Below are 16,865 nucleotides of genomic sequence, written 5' to 3'. Positions count from 1 at the left end.
GGTAGCCTGTTCCTCTTTTCAAGTCCTGCTTCCCCAAGAATTTTCCAAATAAATTCCTTCTTTCTTCTTGGCCCATATTTTATTGAAGCTCTTTCTCTTGCAAAATTGTTAATTTTATGCATGCCCTTTTTGTCCTTTTCTTCTCAACCCCTTCTCTACTTAGAGGCCCTTTTTTTTTCCCCTTTATGCCAGGAAGAGGCTCCCAGTAAATAAATGTTGAGTTCTTTCCCTTAGAAATCTCTTGAATCTCATTATGTAGCTGTGGGAGAAGGACTACCACTTTCAGCCCCTGGAGTTAACACTGGATGGATGAGAATCTCAATGCACAGTTATCATGTTTTTGAAGAAAAACTTGAGAATATAAAATTTGAAATTTCTATTGTCAATCAAAAAGTGTAGGTGGTCACTTGTAAAATAAAATACTAAAAAATGAAAAAAAATCTGGAATCATTCTGCTTTTTAGTGTTTAGTGTTTGCAGTACACCCTCCTGTTTATATTTACCTTGCAAAGTATTTTTCTGCAGTTTCTGGGTTCATTATAAATTATTTTAATGCACACACAAAGATCAGATGTCACCTTAGTATAACTCACATTTGGAAACTGCCAGCATTAGTAATGGCAGTGTAAGAAGAGAGTTGAGCTGCCTGGATAAACAAGATACTCTTTCAAGAACCTGAGGTGTAGGCTAGCTGTGGAGTGATAAATGTTTTAACATTTAATCTGCTCCTGTTGTACTTCAAAGGTTCTAGAGTGAGGAGCCCATACCCAAACTGACAGGATTTCTGCCATATATTAGTTAATAGGCAATGACACATCAGACACACTCATATGCATTACATAAAGAAGGCACATGACACCTTCTTCACATGTATGTCGCCATTATTAAGCTCAGTAAAGATAATTGCCGAGTTACTTAAGCAAATGTACTCAGTGTGGCATTTAGCCATTCACCTCGGAACCAAATAACTATTCTTTCATTTTATGTCTCCTAAAATGGAGCTCTAAACCTCTGTGGTGATGCAGTAATATATACCAAAAGCATTATCCTCAAGTGACGTGATCTCCCTGTGTGAATACCTCCCAGTGACTCCAGATCTGTGTTACAGAGACGCCTTGCCTTAGAGATTCAAAATCCAGTTTCTCTAACCTGCAAAGCTTAGTATGTTCAAGTTATATTTGGTATTCCAATCTTACTTGGAGCTTTCTAACTGTAATGGTTAGTACTTATATAGCAATCTTAATACAGAGAGCTCAAATTAAATCATAACGATAATTATTCCATATAGAGGGATGAGAAAACTGAAGCATTTTTTGTTAGTTCAGTATCACAAAGTAGTGACAGGTTCAGAAGAAGAACCCATGTATTTTTCCTAGGCTGCTGCTCTGTTCACTCATCATTACTGTTGGAGAGGAATAAAACCATAAGTGGAAGGCTGGGGAAGACAGAATTATTCTTTAAGGCAGCTTGAAATGTTTGGCTGTAGTGGATGGAACTATATCTTCCTGTCATTCACTGCTAGGCAGACACTTTTGAGATGTAGTCAAAGCCTGTGAGAAATCTGTGGAAACCATGAGCACTTCACTTTTAGCTCAGCGTTAGAAAAAATCTACCCTTTACGCACCTACCACTCTGGTCTTCTCACTTCTGTAAGTTTGACTTCATGAGTGTGATGTAATTCTCCCTGATTCAGGTTGGTAAAGTTGAGATGCAATTAGATTACTAAACAGTAATTTGAGGACAGAATCAGTGAAAATCCATTCTTAGAGGCAGCCAATATCAAGAAGCCTCAGGGTTACGGAATAATGTGATGTTTGTATAAGCAGCCCTATTATACTAGCTTTAAGGAAACCTTAGTATTTACCTCAAAATTTCTTTTTGAAGGCTGATTGGATGGGGGAGCATGTTAAACTGTCACATACACACTGGCTATCATTTATAGCTAAAATTTTATTCAAGCTATTATTGTCTTTCTTCTCAGGTACTGTTGCTCCCCCTTTTCACTTTTTCTAAGTCTAACCATTTAAACGTCCATTTTGAGGAGTCCACTTCCTGCCATGTCTTCAGTATGTTTTCTCTTGTCTCAGAGGTCTTCCTATGCCCTGCCTGTGTAGTTCACATGTGTAGACATCTATGTGATTTTGAATATGAGAAGATAAAAGCTGAAGTGGGGATTTGTGTCAGATGCATGTAGACATTGGGCCACTTCGATGGCACTGCGCCCTGTGAGCAAGAGCTCTGCCTCAGTTTTCAAGTTTCTCTTGTAAACAGTTGCTCAGTATTCTCTATCTTGCATACGGTTTTCCCCAATATATAGTCTGCTTTTTTTAATATACAAAATTCATCTTCCATTTGTTCTTTTCACTGATAAGTTGGTATTTTTTGTACTTCTTCCCATGGTCTAGAACAGCTTTCCTGACTATTTGCATCTGACTGACCCTACCTACATTTGGCTTCCCTGTCTACAAACACAGCACAGAGCCACACAAGAATAAGAACCAAAACATCACAACATCTTGCAGCTCATTTACCCTACCAAGCAGCAAAGTATTTTAACGCACTGGCAGGGCTGCTGCACTACTTCCAGTATTTGAGTCACCACAAGGACCTGTGTGTGCTGACGATTTGGCCGCAGACATACCTGCAGTGTCAGCGCGTCAGGCCTATGCAGGCACCTGAGTAGATCACAATAGTTTAACAGAAATAAATTGAGAAGTTGGCCTGAGTAAGTCATTGTAGAACTACTCTGTGGACACCTTTACAGCAGTTTACATCCCTTATTCAGTGATTTAGCTTGCATCAGTGAGCCTCAAAGGTTTTATAACTGAATCCTATGTAAAGCTCCTGAAAAGGAAACAAATTCTTACAAGGCATCACCACAACATAGAAGTTGCATAAAATGCTTCCATTGATTTCTTTCTTCCATTTTCTTGATTGTGTAGTAGAAGAATCTCTATTTCTCTATGCTATCATCTTTGTGAAAATCAATATGTTTATGAAATGTAGCCTTGCCAGATGGCATTTCCTCAGATCTAACAAAATTACTACAAAGGCGCCATTTTTATTGCCATAAAAATGTCTTAAGACATTTTATAGCTGCAGATTGCATATCTCATTGTCGCCTCTTCATGGGTTTAGCAGGGTACAGGCAACTACTGGATCATACCAGATAAATGAGGCTTCACAGATCAGCTCTTTTCTCTAGTCTGCTGTGTTGTGTTCCCTAATATAACTGTGCTTTTATTTTTGTCTTCGTAAAAAGTTTCTTTAGAGTCACAAAAAAAAACCCCACAACCCACAGATTGCCAATTTATCCTTAATTGGTGTGGTTTTTACCTTGTTTAAAAGTAGCACATGTAATTTTTTCTGAGATGAGAATGTTCTCCTTCTCATGTGAGCACTGATTCTGAAGTTTTAGTTACAAATCAGGTGGAAAGATCATTCATTTTTTGCAGCTGGAGAGAGCATTTAAGAAAAGAGAGGCAGTAACTAGGTGATGTTTCCCCCTGCAGAACATAAAACTGAGAAGGGCACTTACCGTTACGGTCTGCACACATTTACTGTGCCCTGATGCTCAGAGCAGGCTACAGCTCTTGCTTCCTTCTGGTGTAGAATGGGAAAATACTACTACTTCTTCCTCAACGTGATCCCCATGCCACCTGGACAGTCTTGGTTCCTCCCTAAGTCCTGGGACTTCAGTCACCTCAGTTTTACATTTTCCTTCCCCTGTGCTGAGTTAGCAAATAGAGTGGGCAGCAGCAGGAGCAGCAAAGCTGGGAGCAGGAGGGACGCGGGTGCTTTCCCTGTCCTGCAGGAATTGCTTTGGTTGCTCTGTATCTTTAAGGGGCTGACCCTATCCCACGGTGAGCCGTTATAAAGGCAGGTAAGCAGCAGTGCCCTGATCAAAGAGCTGAGAGCAAAGCAGGGTGCAGCACCCCTGTAATGACTGGCCACCACAGTTGGGGATATGGGCAGGATGACGGTAGGTTATAGCATTTCCATGCTGCATCTCTCTATCTTCCCCCACTCGTTTTCTTTCTAGAACTGCTGCCTGAGCCCTGCAGAGCTGCCTGCTTTTGATGTCTGCAAGCACCAAGTATATTCAGCAGGTAATTACTTACTTTATTGATAATAAATAGTACCCAGAAAGTGGCACCAAAAGATGCACAAACTTATGCCTGCTGCCTTTTGTTGTTGCAATCAATGTTCCAAAACTGAGGGAACCAGTACTGAGTGGGGATTTTTTTTTCAGGCTGCAGATATAGGTCCTTTTCCAAAAAGCCGTTATGAAAAGGATTAACTGTGTCTGTCTCTCCAAAAGCAATTCCTTTAAGTAAAGAAGATTTAGTAGAGCAGTAACAGATCTTCTGACCCTGTGCAGCTGTTGAAATGTGATATCTAGGCTTCTATAGAAGTGAATAAAATAAGGTGTATGTTATGTATTTCTAGAACATCAATATATTGTACAGACCAGTATCAGATCTCTTCTAGAACAACTTATGCTTTCTGATTTGACAGTTTTTAATTTAGTCGTCTTCCTTTGCTTCCCACCTCCAAGGATGTCTGTCAGAGTGAGAAGAGATGCGAAGCTACTGAAAGATTCCTACAACAATGTTTTATAGCACCTGTATCCTTTGTAGAGAAGGATGGATGAGTGATTGATGTTGCCCAATAAGACAATTGTTTGCATAACCTTCAGGAGTCTCCCTCTCTTTTGACAGCAATTAATTTAGCTGCTGGATGTCCAACGAGTCTTTTGCATAACCTCTAGGAGCCAGTCTCTCTGTCTTAACAGCAATTATTTTAATTTCTGTAAGTCCAAAAGTGACTTTGAATGCCAAGTGAAGCTGATTAGTGCTAGTAGATAGTGTTAGGTGTTTGGGCATATAGGTAGTAGTAACAAAGCCGTGTGTATTCTTACAAAGCTCGTAAGAGACAAATTATATTGCCTAAGCTTGTGTAACAGCATTTAAATACTAAATCTGCTTTATAGGCAGGCTGAGAAAAGATATTATTTTATAAGCTTAGCTTTTCAGAAAATGCTAAAGACAAATAAGAGTATAATAGATCACTGTTTTTGTTACATAAACTCAAGGAGGATAAATACCTGTGCTTGATTTTTAAAAGTTTCTACTTGTGAAAGTATGTGAGAATGCTAAATTAAAAATGTGCTTCTTGAGAGTCTTAAAGTTGTTACTGTTAATATGTTCTGAACACACGCAGTAGAAGAATGTAATTGCTCCTTGCACTGCCATACCAAAGTAGAAATAGAAGTGGTAAGAATAAATAATTCTTTGATACAGATAAGGTTTTGTTATCTCAAACAGCATAAGAACATTCTAGCTCTGGCAGCAGAGAGCTGTGTTATTAAATTGGTTGTTCTCCCCACTCTGTTGGGGTCAGGAAGTACAAAAATGTTAATCATAATGCTATACCCTTCACTCAGGGTAGAGAGATACCATAATGGGCACGAGTGAAGAATGAAACTGCCTCAGATTTACTGCAGTCATAAAACAGTTTTAAAAATAACTGCATAGTCAGTAGCTAAGAGATTGAGTCATCTGCATCTAATTTGAATCACCGGAGCTTTTACACTCTCTCTCCCAGGAAGAATGAAATGCTGTTTCTTTGGGAGAGTGTATGTGTATGTGCAAGTATGTGTACACCTGCACCCACCTTAGAAGATCCTCAGATACCTTAGCAATGTGATTACAAACTCTGCAGAAAAGTAATGGCACAAGTAACTGAAGATATAGCAGTCTGCTGATGTGCTGTGATTTCTTCAGTGTGTTTTGTACAGGATATTTGAATCCCCCATCTTGTCCATCTTGTTGCAGCCTGTTTGTACTAATAAAAATATGCCATCCTAGAATTTAAGTGAACTTTTCAGATACAAAACTTTCAAGTCACTCCTGCTCAGCAAGCTTTGCTTCAAGCCTCACAAAAACCTGTAATGATTATTTTGTGTATAGTAGGAAGGAAATAATGGTGCTTTCCTTTCTTTCCTTTTGAAGGACCTTCAGAGTGGCACAAATCTTATCCTATTGCCCAAGGGAACCGCCAGTCACCTATTGATATTGTTTCTGCAAAAGCAGTTTATGACCCTAACCTGAAGCCTCTTATTATCTCCTATGAATCCTGTACATCTCTCAACATCTCTAATAATGGCCATTCGGTTATGGTTGAGTTTGAAGATACTGATGACAAGACAGGTGAGACTAACACACAGCCAACTAACTCAGAATACCATTTTGTGACTTCATGAGGGAAACAATTCAGTACAGCCTGTATAGTATATTTATATGATGTATAACTCAGTTTAGAACAAGGCACACAACCAGAGACCTTTATATTTTTGTCTTCTTGAGCCTTACATTTATTGTCTTGAGTCCATTTAGCAATGCAATTTTGCAGAACAGAATAGTGTTTCTGCATTGGGAAAGCTCTTGCATCAGGAAAATCAGGAGTTTGCAATGCTTCCCTTTTAAATGGGGATCATCATTTCATGAGTTAGGGAATCCATGCATCTCTCCAGCATTCCTAGACCACATCCAGAGCAGGTATGTACACTCCTCACTGCCCTGTTTCCATGGTCATCCAAATAAAAAATGCTAACACACATGCCAGCTTTGTCTGGTACACTGCCCAGTTTCCATCCACAGGGGTAGGGAAGAGATGATTAGCAGAGATGAGGTCATACAACATACTTGTCACAGTCGTAGCCCACGACACCAAGTTGTATCTAGACCAGTCACTCTTAGCTTGCATTGTTTTCTTCTATCCCCCTGCTTCCTAGCAGTTCCGTTTCTTCAGAAATTATAAAATCTTCAGCTAATTCTGAGTTAGTAGCAGCTCGTGGATGTTGGACTATATGCAATTGTATGTTATTTGTGTCTCTCAGCTCTTGGCAGAAAATAGAAATGCTTTAAGTGATTGATTACTCCTGTTAATTCTACTTCAACGGTAGACCCTGCTTTTATATCTCAGGGGGTAGGGGAAAAGCATTCAAATGGAGATGAAGTAGCTGATAAATAAGAGTACATTAAAAAAAAAACAACCACTGAACAATTTTTGAATCTATCAGCTGATTTCATCTTCCATTTGGGTGTGTGTATTGATTCTAGCTAAATAGGATACCCTAGATACTCAAAACAAGATACTTTTTCTGTTAAGTGACTTGTCTGTGCTGGTAACCCTTTGAAATAAGGGCTGGGGGTAAACCACCGGCCATTTTGTTTTAAAATTTCTCTTCTGGAATGAATCTAAAACTGCCCAACTGAACGGTCACATTTTCAAGCATCTTTACTGAATTTGAAGAGAAGACTGGATGTGCATTTTCCAAAATCTTACTACATAGATCCATTAAACGAGTCACCCTACAAAGAGAATTTGTAAAATATATCTGGAAGTATTATGTTAGCTTGCTAACTACTTCTGTGCAACTCTAAGCTGAACTATATCTAAGTAAGTGACCTTTATCCAGCTTTATAAGTTTAAGAACAACATCTATTACTCTGCATTTAGAGATACAGAATCAGAGCACATGCAGTAATGAAGACCTCTGCCCTTTCTACACGAAGCACATGCCTTGTTTTAATAACATTTTCAAGGAAGATGACTGCTAGGAGTGGAAAACGTGGTTTAAAGTGTTGAAATAGATCTTGTAACTCACAGCTCTGCATAAATGGCACAACATAATTTTGACAGTAACCCATCATAGCTACATTTCTTAAACTCATATTTGAGACGGGTGATGCATTCCATTGCTAAGTTCAGAAAAACATACTAGGAGGTACCTATTAACTAATACTAAAACATTTGCTTTTTTGAAAGCTCTGTTGCCTGAGTAAAGGCCAGCTGGAACTATGCCCATGTGGTAGCACTGCCCAAGCCCCAGTTTTAGTATTTTTAATAAAATGTTATGGGCTATACTGATAATAAGTGCTTTACAGATATTAAATGTGATTTTAATTGTCTTAATATAAGTCTTTGATTAGGTTTTCAAGTCTGTTGGGTGAAATTTATTTGATTTAGTCCCATATAAAATTACAGGAGGATTACTGATGCTGTTGATAGAGTATCTTCTATAGGTGGCATCTTAAACATTCAGCTGTTCTTAAGTGTTATTTCTAAATGATGTATGAAGCTTCTCTGTAGCATTTCCTCACATTTACAAGGTGACTTGAGATTCTGAATGGTGTCATGTAAAGTATAAGCTCTTATATTACACCTTTTATGGGATCAGGTATTTAAAGCAACAGAATATAGATAACCTCCACAGGAAGGAAAGACACTCTAAAGGGGAAATACTTAGCTGAATTGTCTATCTGATGCTCAAGGTATCTACTTTCTTTTGCACAAAATCTCAAGTAGCACTTGCAAATGTTTTAGGTACATGAGTTTCAAATTGTGATTTATTTTTAATATTCAACTTGGATGTATTGTGCTTAAGAAAGGCATAACCATAACAAAACTGCCACATCTTCATATGTCAAATATACTCTCTCAAAAAAGCTACACAATTCTGTACAAGTAGCCACTCAATGGTTTTTTAATTTAAAATGTAATATGAAACAGGTGCTTTCCATTAAGAAAGTGAACCCTTCTAAATCTGTGGATGATGCATACCTTTGATGTTGGCAACTGGGAGATGCTGCTGGCTTTCTTCCACTATTGTGCCAACAGTGGTTAGTTTTTACTAACAGGAAGCTAAAAGCCAGAATGCTTGAACTTTTTTTTTTTTCTCTGCCTAGCAATCAGTGGCGGTCCATTTGAGAATCCATTTCGGCTAAAGCAGTTTCATTTTCACTGGGGGACAAAGCACAGCCAGGGATCAGAACACACAATTGATGGCAAACATTTTCCATGTGAGGTAATGATGCATTTTTACAGATGAGATTAATTCATACAAATGCTATTGACAAATGACTTTGCAATGGGGACTGCATGTCCCTTAGGATTCTGACTACTTACTCACCATGGTTAGGTCAGCACAGACTTTAATAAATTTTATTCCTTACACTGAAGTTATCTGTTGATTACCCTGGTTTTTAGAATGCAAACTTACCTGCCTAGTGCAGCCCTTTCTCCAAGATTCTCAGTCATCTTATCCTACTCAACAGGACACAGCTAGCCCCACAGCTTAGCTGCTTTGCTCACACAGCACCTCTAGCAGTCCTTTGCTGCATAGTTTAGCCTGCTGCACACAACTGATTGCATCCTTTTACTTATTCAGATAGGAAGGATACACTGACAAACTTGATGCTGAGAAGCCATGTATTGCTCCACTAGCTGGCACAATTAGCATAGACTTTGGCTTATGATACCAAGCTGTGAAATGACCATGCTGGTACTATCCATAGCTTAGAAATGGCTTCATCTGAGGGCTCTTGAGAAAGTTCTACAAAGCTAGGACAAGGCACAGCCTCTCCCAGCACAAACTATCCCAGATCCTACAGTAATGTATCATCCTGGAGTCTACCAGTGAGTACTGGAGCTTAGTGCTTCATTGGATGAAGGCCCATATCAGGGAAGTTGGGTTACAGGTTGATGCTGGATTTGTTTCAAATTAAGGTTGATATATAGACATTTTGTTTAGTGTCTGTCCATGCTTATGGACTGGTCCAGAAGATTGAACTTGCTCATTGTTCTAAAGATGCCTTTGGACAAAACCTATGCTCTGTTATGAATGACCATTAGTGCCTGTTAACATGAGACAACCCATGTTCACAGGTTCTATTGCTAATTTGTTCAATTTGTGATTTTTTTTTTTTAAAGCTCCACTTAGTTCACTGGAATGCCAGAAAATATGCAACATTTGGAGAAGCAGCAGCAGCTCCAGATGGCTTGGCAGTAGTTGGTGTTTTCTTGGAGGTAAGAATCACAAAAATAGCATGTTTACATGATGAAAGTATTATGCTGTCAAGTGTTTGAGAACCAAGCCATGTATTTAAGTAGTGCTTAAGGAAAACAAATGACTTATTGGAAGCAGTAACTGACTGCAAATTGCTGTTAAACTTACTTTAGTAGAAATTATGAAATTCAGATAAGCAAACAACACCAATTCTCAAAGCATAATTATAGTAATTCTTATTTAACCTGTCTTATTCCATTATTTTAGATTGGAAGAGAACATACCAATATGAACAGACTCACTGATGCTTTGTACATGGTAAAATTTAAAGTAAGTTTTAAGCTCTATAAATGTAATTGTTTCTAGGATATCCATTAAAAATAGAGTTCATGTACGTATTTGAGAAAAAATAGAAAATCACCCACCACAAATCCTCTCATTGTTAGAACACCACTGTAGTTGTATTCTCCTCTTCCCTTCCAAGGTTCATCTTATTGCCTCCCAAGGCTATGCTGACCATGCTCCTCATTCAGAGGTTCTACCTTTCCCACAGTATATAAAATCAAAAGCTCCATGACCCTTCAAGCTCAGCTCTTACACTCAGCAAAATATTTTTTTCCATTGAGCCTAGCCTTGAACAAGTCAAAGCTGGCTGTCCATCATCAGCTGCAAAGCTCTGTCAGGGGACAACCTCAGTGAGGTACAGCACTTGTCTAATGTTACAGTGATACCTGAGGGTGATCTTTAACCAGATGTGTCTCAGAGCTGAAGATTGACACCTGCTGCACGTTCTCAAATGCAGATTGATTAGACCACTAAAAATGTTATCCCTTCTGGATTTACATGAGGCTAATGCATTCTGTAACATGCATAAGTTCTAATATGCAAAATAACTATATCTAATACTTGAGTGGGCATATTTCTTGCTCCTCTATATGTCCTTGTGAAAGACAGGAAATTAAGGCAGTTACACAGCAGTGATACTAAATTATACTTTGATATTTAAGTGATTTCTTTCACTTGCAGGAAAGAAATAGTTATCCCTGAGTTGTAGTGATGGAAGGTCTACAGGTTTGTCACTGGGGAGCAGCTGTTTATTCTGTTCCTTATGAGCAATTTTACAGACAATTGGACAGTGCTTTCTGAGTGACTAAGTACCTTTCAGATAATCCTACAGGATGAAAAAATCTTGTCCTAGACTGTGGTAGTTAAGGAAATCACTACTATAGGCAGCACCTCCTTCCATTTCTACTGGTCTTTTTGTTGATCCACCTTCCTTTAACTTTAGACTTGAACATTTGATTTTTAAAGCTAATATTCATCCTAACAGACAATGAGTGTTTGGGGCCCAGTTTTCCATAGTTTCAAATTTTCTACTGAAATAGATGAGAAGCATAGAAAACAGCAAGCAATGAGACAAGGAATTCTTCCATGATATTGTCCATAGCTCCTAGTGAACACTATATACAGAATACACTTCCTGCATTATTTTTAGACCTTTTGTGACATGCGCTGAACTTCAGTAGAGACAATGGGGCAAGAACTCAAAGTCCAGTAAGCCAGCAGCATGCATTGGACTTGCCATGCTACTCTTAGGTAACAGTTGTTATAATGCAGCCAAACCTTTAAAGACTTTGTTTCCCTTTCTTTTTAATATTACATTAGCATTTCTCTCTCTTTCAAAAAGAGTTCTTTAACCTGCACTTAAAAGTAAAAAGATAAATTTCAAGTATCAATTTTATTTCCAGGGAGCAAAAGTTCCATTTAGAAGCTTCAACCCGAAATGTCTCCTGCCTTTGAGTCTAGATTATTGGACGTACCTTGGTTCTTTGACAACACCACCCCTTAATGAGAGTGTAACATGGATAGTGCTGAAAGAACCCATCAGAATTTCTGAGAAACAGGTAAACTTTTGATTGTCTCCTAGTTCTTGTAGGATTCAACACTGGATAAACAGGCAGTGACTGTCTTGACTTGCAGTGGGGCTAAGTTAAAAGACCGTTAGCCTATGAATGATCAGCCTGTTCAGTAATCAGGGCTTCTGTTTTTTCTGTTGATACTCTCTAGGATCTTTGCTTGAACCTACTCCGTTAACAGAGTAAAATGTCCTGAATACTTTCCTTTGGTCTTTAAAAAAAAAAAAAAATTCGATTGCCCTCTTAAGCAGTAAATTATTTCACCTGAATTTACAGCTGGAGAAATTCCGCATGCTCCTTTTCACCAGTGAGGAAGACCAGAGGATCCAAATGGTGAATAATTTTCGCCCCCCTCAGCCTCTTAAGGGAAGAGTAGTTCGAGCTTCCTTCAAGGCCTGACAAAAACTGATAATGGCCTGAGATATCCAAGAGCTTCCACATCTGAGATACTACGAAGAGAAACTCTGGTCTTCAGATCACTCATGGAATGCACGAGAGAGCTATTTCCATGAGCATTGTACTTGGAGTGGGACAATCTTCTGATTTTATATTTTATTTGAATTGCTCATTCTTTTAAGAAATAGGATTTTTAACTAGCCCTTTTTAATATAAGGGAGAACACTCTAGTTTACTCAACTATCCAAGACCCCAAACTCTAAAATTTAAGATGAAATTAAAATCTAACTTAATATAAAATGGGAAATTATGTAGTGATCTACTAGTACTGATGGCTGCAACTTCTAATTGTCTCATTTAATACATGATGAAATAGTCAAGAGTTTTTGACAAATTGGTCTTAAATTTTCCTTACCAATCTCTTGTTAGTATTTGCTGAGCCCTTTGCTGTCTGATTTAAAGATAGCTTTCACTGTATTCTTGCTGTCTGACACATACAGTGCGCATGAGTAGCACTAGAAAGTTCTTTACTCACCTGAAGTAGGCACTGGTATGAAAACTCCATATATATTTTAAAGTTACTGTTTGTTCTAAGATGCTATCTTATAACTAATTTAAAATAACAATGTCAATGCTGTGTTTAAAAGGAGGCCATTTTATTACACAGTCCTTTCAGACGCTGTTCTTTTAGCCCACGCAGCATATGTAACTATAATGGCTTTGTTAATTTTGTTGAAAGGAACATCTATAGCAATTCAGGCGTGTGTTTTGTGGTTCTCAATTGCTCAAGTTCTACCTCAGTTAAGTGATTTGCTCTACACTACAACCTCCTTCATTGTCTGCCCTAAAGAAAGTAAGTATTTTGTTCACTTCAGGGACCTAACATGGGTAGACCTTGGCTGCACTGAATGTGCATTGCTGCACAAACCATCCCCCCACTCTGGCAGTCTGTCAGGGATGTTCCCTGCAGATATGGAGTTTCATCAGTCCTGCGTCCTTTTACCTCTTCAGAAGAAAGTTGCTTTAGAAAATCCCTGTGTTAGTATTACAGCTTCTGCATCTTAGTGATGATTCAGACTTGTGTCTCCAGTACTAAATACAGTGATATCTGTAACTACCCACAGTCTATTTTCAGTTACTTTAATTCTGGGCTTCAAATGTTCTACTTTGTCTATATAGTTCAAATAGAAGTTGCTGATGTTTATGAATTTTTACCAGCTTTGATGGAGAAGTCATCAAAGATGTACAATGTAAAGGAAAGCAGGGGAAAAAAGGAGGAGGAGAACAGCTACTATGGGCTGTTCGCCTTTTTCAGGAAGGGAGGAAGACACTAGATGTGAATGAAGCACAGTACAAGGAATGAAAGACTCAAATTCTAGCCCTAACTCTTCTACAGTTTTTCTGGTACAGTGACCTAAAAGTTTCCATTCCTCAGTTTCCTCTTATAAAACAAGGGTAACACTGACCTACCTCACAGGGATGTTGTGAGGGCTAATTCAGCATTGGTTTAGATGTGAATGTTAATATGGCAGGTGCTAAAGGAAACAGAAAATCATTACAAAATGCAATGTTTTTATCTATTAAGGATGTAACTTTGCTAGTATTGCAAACTGGTGTTGCAGAAAACCTATTTAATATATCTTTACTTCCTTAACAAATGAAATAAGACTTTAAAACCAAGTGTGCATCTCTTCATCCTTTATTTTGAGAAGACCTACCTTTTGCTACTTACAGCACTGTTTTTCTTGGACTTTCATTAACAGAAATGCTGTTTGATATCTTCAACTGATGCATCTATTTTGAATCAAGGAATGATTTGATTGGTCGCCCTCAGTTTCACTGAAACCTTGATAATGCTATAGTAGAATAATCTAAGTACAGATAAGACTTATCCCTCCCAAATTGCGGGGCTTTTAAAAAAGTTTTAGAAAGCCTACCTCTGTTTAAAAATAATTTTTAGTCTATATCACTATTATTCCCATCTTTTGGGATTAACAGTTTCTACTTGATCTTAATCCTTACACTCAGTCTGATGTATTTTGTGCATCTTGAATGACTTCTTGCACAGAGTTAAATTATTGTAATAATGAATCTATGTCCCTGTTAAAATTAAAACCTACATGAAAAGACTAATTTTAAAATGTAAAAAGTCCTTCACAAGAACCTTAGATATTTGATAGCCCAAATACATTTTATAGGGCCTAAATAAAATTTTAGTCAGGAGAGTATTTTAACCAATATTACTTACCATATATAGCTTCACCAAGCTACCAAAGTACTGCTGTATTAGTCCCCACATTCACAGAGCAGATTACCAACAAATATTTTCAGTGGTTTCTTTCTAGGCATGTAAGTAGGTTTCTGCTCACCCAGTCTCTCACAAAAGGTAAAGAGGGCTTGCATACTAAAACTTTGTCCAGTTTTCCCCCAGCTACAACCAGTCTAATGAAATAAAAATCTTATTTATTCACAAAATGTGTCCATTCTGTGACCTTGAACACAATATTTAAGCTTCTTTGAGGGTGGTTTACTCATGCACACAGAAGGATAATGTTCAGCTCACAAGGCTATTGTAAAAGATTAGCTATTATAAAGAGCTTTAAATGCTGAATCTCCCAAGGTGTGCAGTTTTTTTGGAAAAACAACTATACCTTCCGTCAGAAGTAAAATTAATCTTATTTAATTTTTTCACTTATTGGATTAAAGAACATGATCTATTTTTACCATGGTGAAGCAAAATATAAAAAGAAGCCTTTTATATTCTTAGTTTCTTGAAATCCTGGTCATCCAATAAAAAATATTTAGTTTTTGTATGGTTTTAAAGCTATAAACTATATACTGCAATTTAATTCACTTCATTTATTTTGAGTTTATGAAAGCAAATTGCAAGAAGAAATATCAAATATGATATGAAATTATATGAATTTTTTTGTATACTCAACAAATAATGCGGTTGGTATGATGATATGCAGTTGGTGTTCAGTTAGATTAAGCTTTGCTGTACTCTCTTTTCCCTGTAATTGGAACTGTAGTCCACCAGGAAAACATAGCAAAAGGAATCATAATAAAACTGCTTGTTTCCCACCAAAATACTTAAAATCAATCTAAGTAATTTTTCAGAAGGGGTGGCATGAAGAGCTTCACTGATGATTCTTCATCATTTAGCAATATTCTCCTAGTAGTAATATTCTGGGGTGCAAGGGACCACGTTCATTTGCATTCCTTTACAGATTCTTGACTTATTAATATATTGGTCGAAATACAGTTAACTTGAGACCCTTATAGCAAGAACTCCTTTATTTCTCTTAACATTATTTTATTTTGCTATCCATGAGGTGAGGATAATGAAACCCAAGCACTATGTACTATATTTATAATATGCTTTGAGACCCTCAAAAGATACTGTTAACAGTACAAACTTAATAATTCCACTTTTGATCTGAGCTACATTTCAGTGTTTGCATATACAGACATGACCATCAATTTACAGCGTGCTGTGTTTTTTAAGACCATAGGAATAAAGCCACTATTACCAGTTTGCTTTTCTGCACTCCTAACAGCATTCTAGCTTGCGCCTCTAGTACAAATGTCCCCCTCAGAGGCAACTCCTAGGGCCAAATACCTGTGCTACACATCGGTACCTTTTGAGGATTTCCAGAAACTTAATTTTTTCTGTTTTCCTTCTGAACTGTCTTCCTCCACACACAAACATTACTCAGCAAAGCAGCTCCATCAAGGTAATTCAAATTCTAAAACATGTGCCATCCTTATCTTCTACCAACCATGTTGAAGGAAAAATAGCAGTTGAATCTAACTACTCCAGCAAGACTTAGGCTAACTTGTAATAGGATCACAGTTGTCACGACTGAGAGAACAGGAGGCCTTTTATTTCAGACAGTGACTGAAATTGCACAGCTGTGAAACCTAGACTGAAAATGCCATCTACTGGTTGTCTTTCCATTTCTTACCACAACGCTTAAAACAATTGAACAACACAAACTTAAACACTTACAACAATTTTTAAGGCCAATTTAGTCAAAATACAACAGATGAGAGAATTTAACTTTAACTTTGACATTAATTATTTTTAAAGTTATGGGAGAGTGTAATTGAAATCCCTGTGCTAGCAGTCCTTGAAACAACTTTATCAGATAAAAATTAATCTTGCAAAAGAAACTCAATAAACCAGTTACAACTCCTTGTTCCTATCTGCACTGATAGAGTGGAGATATCCTCTGCCTAGTTAATGGCACACTACGTTAACTTCAACTTTTTACCTTTACTAGCTATAGTTAAGGTTCAGCTTAGGGTTTTTTCCCATCCTCTGCAACCAGAAAGATCTTTAGGTGGTTTCAGTGTTATGGTTGATATGGTCTAGTAGTGATTTATAATGACAAATTTCATGATGAGTGTAAATTAACCCAAATATAAGCATCAGGGGAAAAGTGTTGTGAGGTGCCTTGTCACCAGATGGTGTTTGTGGTGGTGTTCAAAGGTTAGAAAGATAAAAAAGGGACCATTTCAGGAAAACAGCAGAGACAAGCCTGGAAAAATGAGGTGTTATCTTATACCTCAGATTAGCTGTTTTCCTTTCCAAATTCCTTCTGCATGCAAAAGTGACCATTTAGTAGAGACACTGAGTATTGAAGCATGTTGCTCTACACTGCCTGTAAGAGGTGGGGGTTTCAAGTTTTTTCTCAC

At 37.7% G+C, this 16,865-nt stretch overlaps 1 protein-coding gene across 1 annotated transcript; it reads left to right on the top strand.

Annotated features, from left to right (window-relative positions):
• Positions 1–3,975: 3,975 nt before the first annotated feature.
• On the top strand, positions 3,976–14,715 carry CA7 (carbonic anhydrase 7). Its single transcript, XM_064458182.1, has 8 exons — positions 3,976–3,981; positions 4,042–4,108; positions 6,014–6,211; positions 8,753–8,871; positions 9,777–9,872; positions 10,120–10,182; positions 11,601–11,756; positions 12,045–14,715. Exons 1-8 carry the CDS (start codon positions 3,976–3,978, stop codon positions 12,165–12,167), a joined length of 828 nt encoding a protein of 275 aa, XP_064314252.1. The 3' UTR covers positions 12,168–14,715.
• Positions 14,716–16,865: the final 2,150 nt, after the last annotated feature.

This window comes from Phalacrocorax carbo, chromosome 8, assembly GCF_963921805.1.
Source record: "Phalacrocorax carbo chromosome 8, bPhaCar2.1, whole genome shotgun sequence".
In the NCBI taxonomy this organism is placed as follows: domain Eukaryota; kingdom Metazoa; phylum Chordata; class Aves; order Suliformes; family Phalacrocoracidae; genus Phalacrocorax; species Phalacrocorax carbo.
Note: the sequence above shows the minus strand (reverse complement) of the source record. Positions and strands in the feature narration are given on the sequence as shown.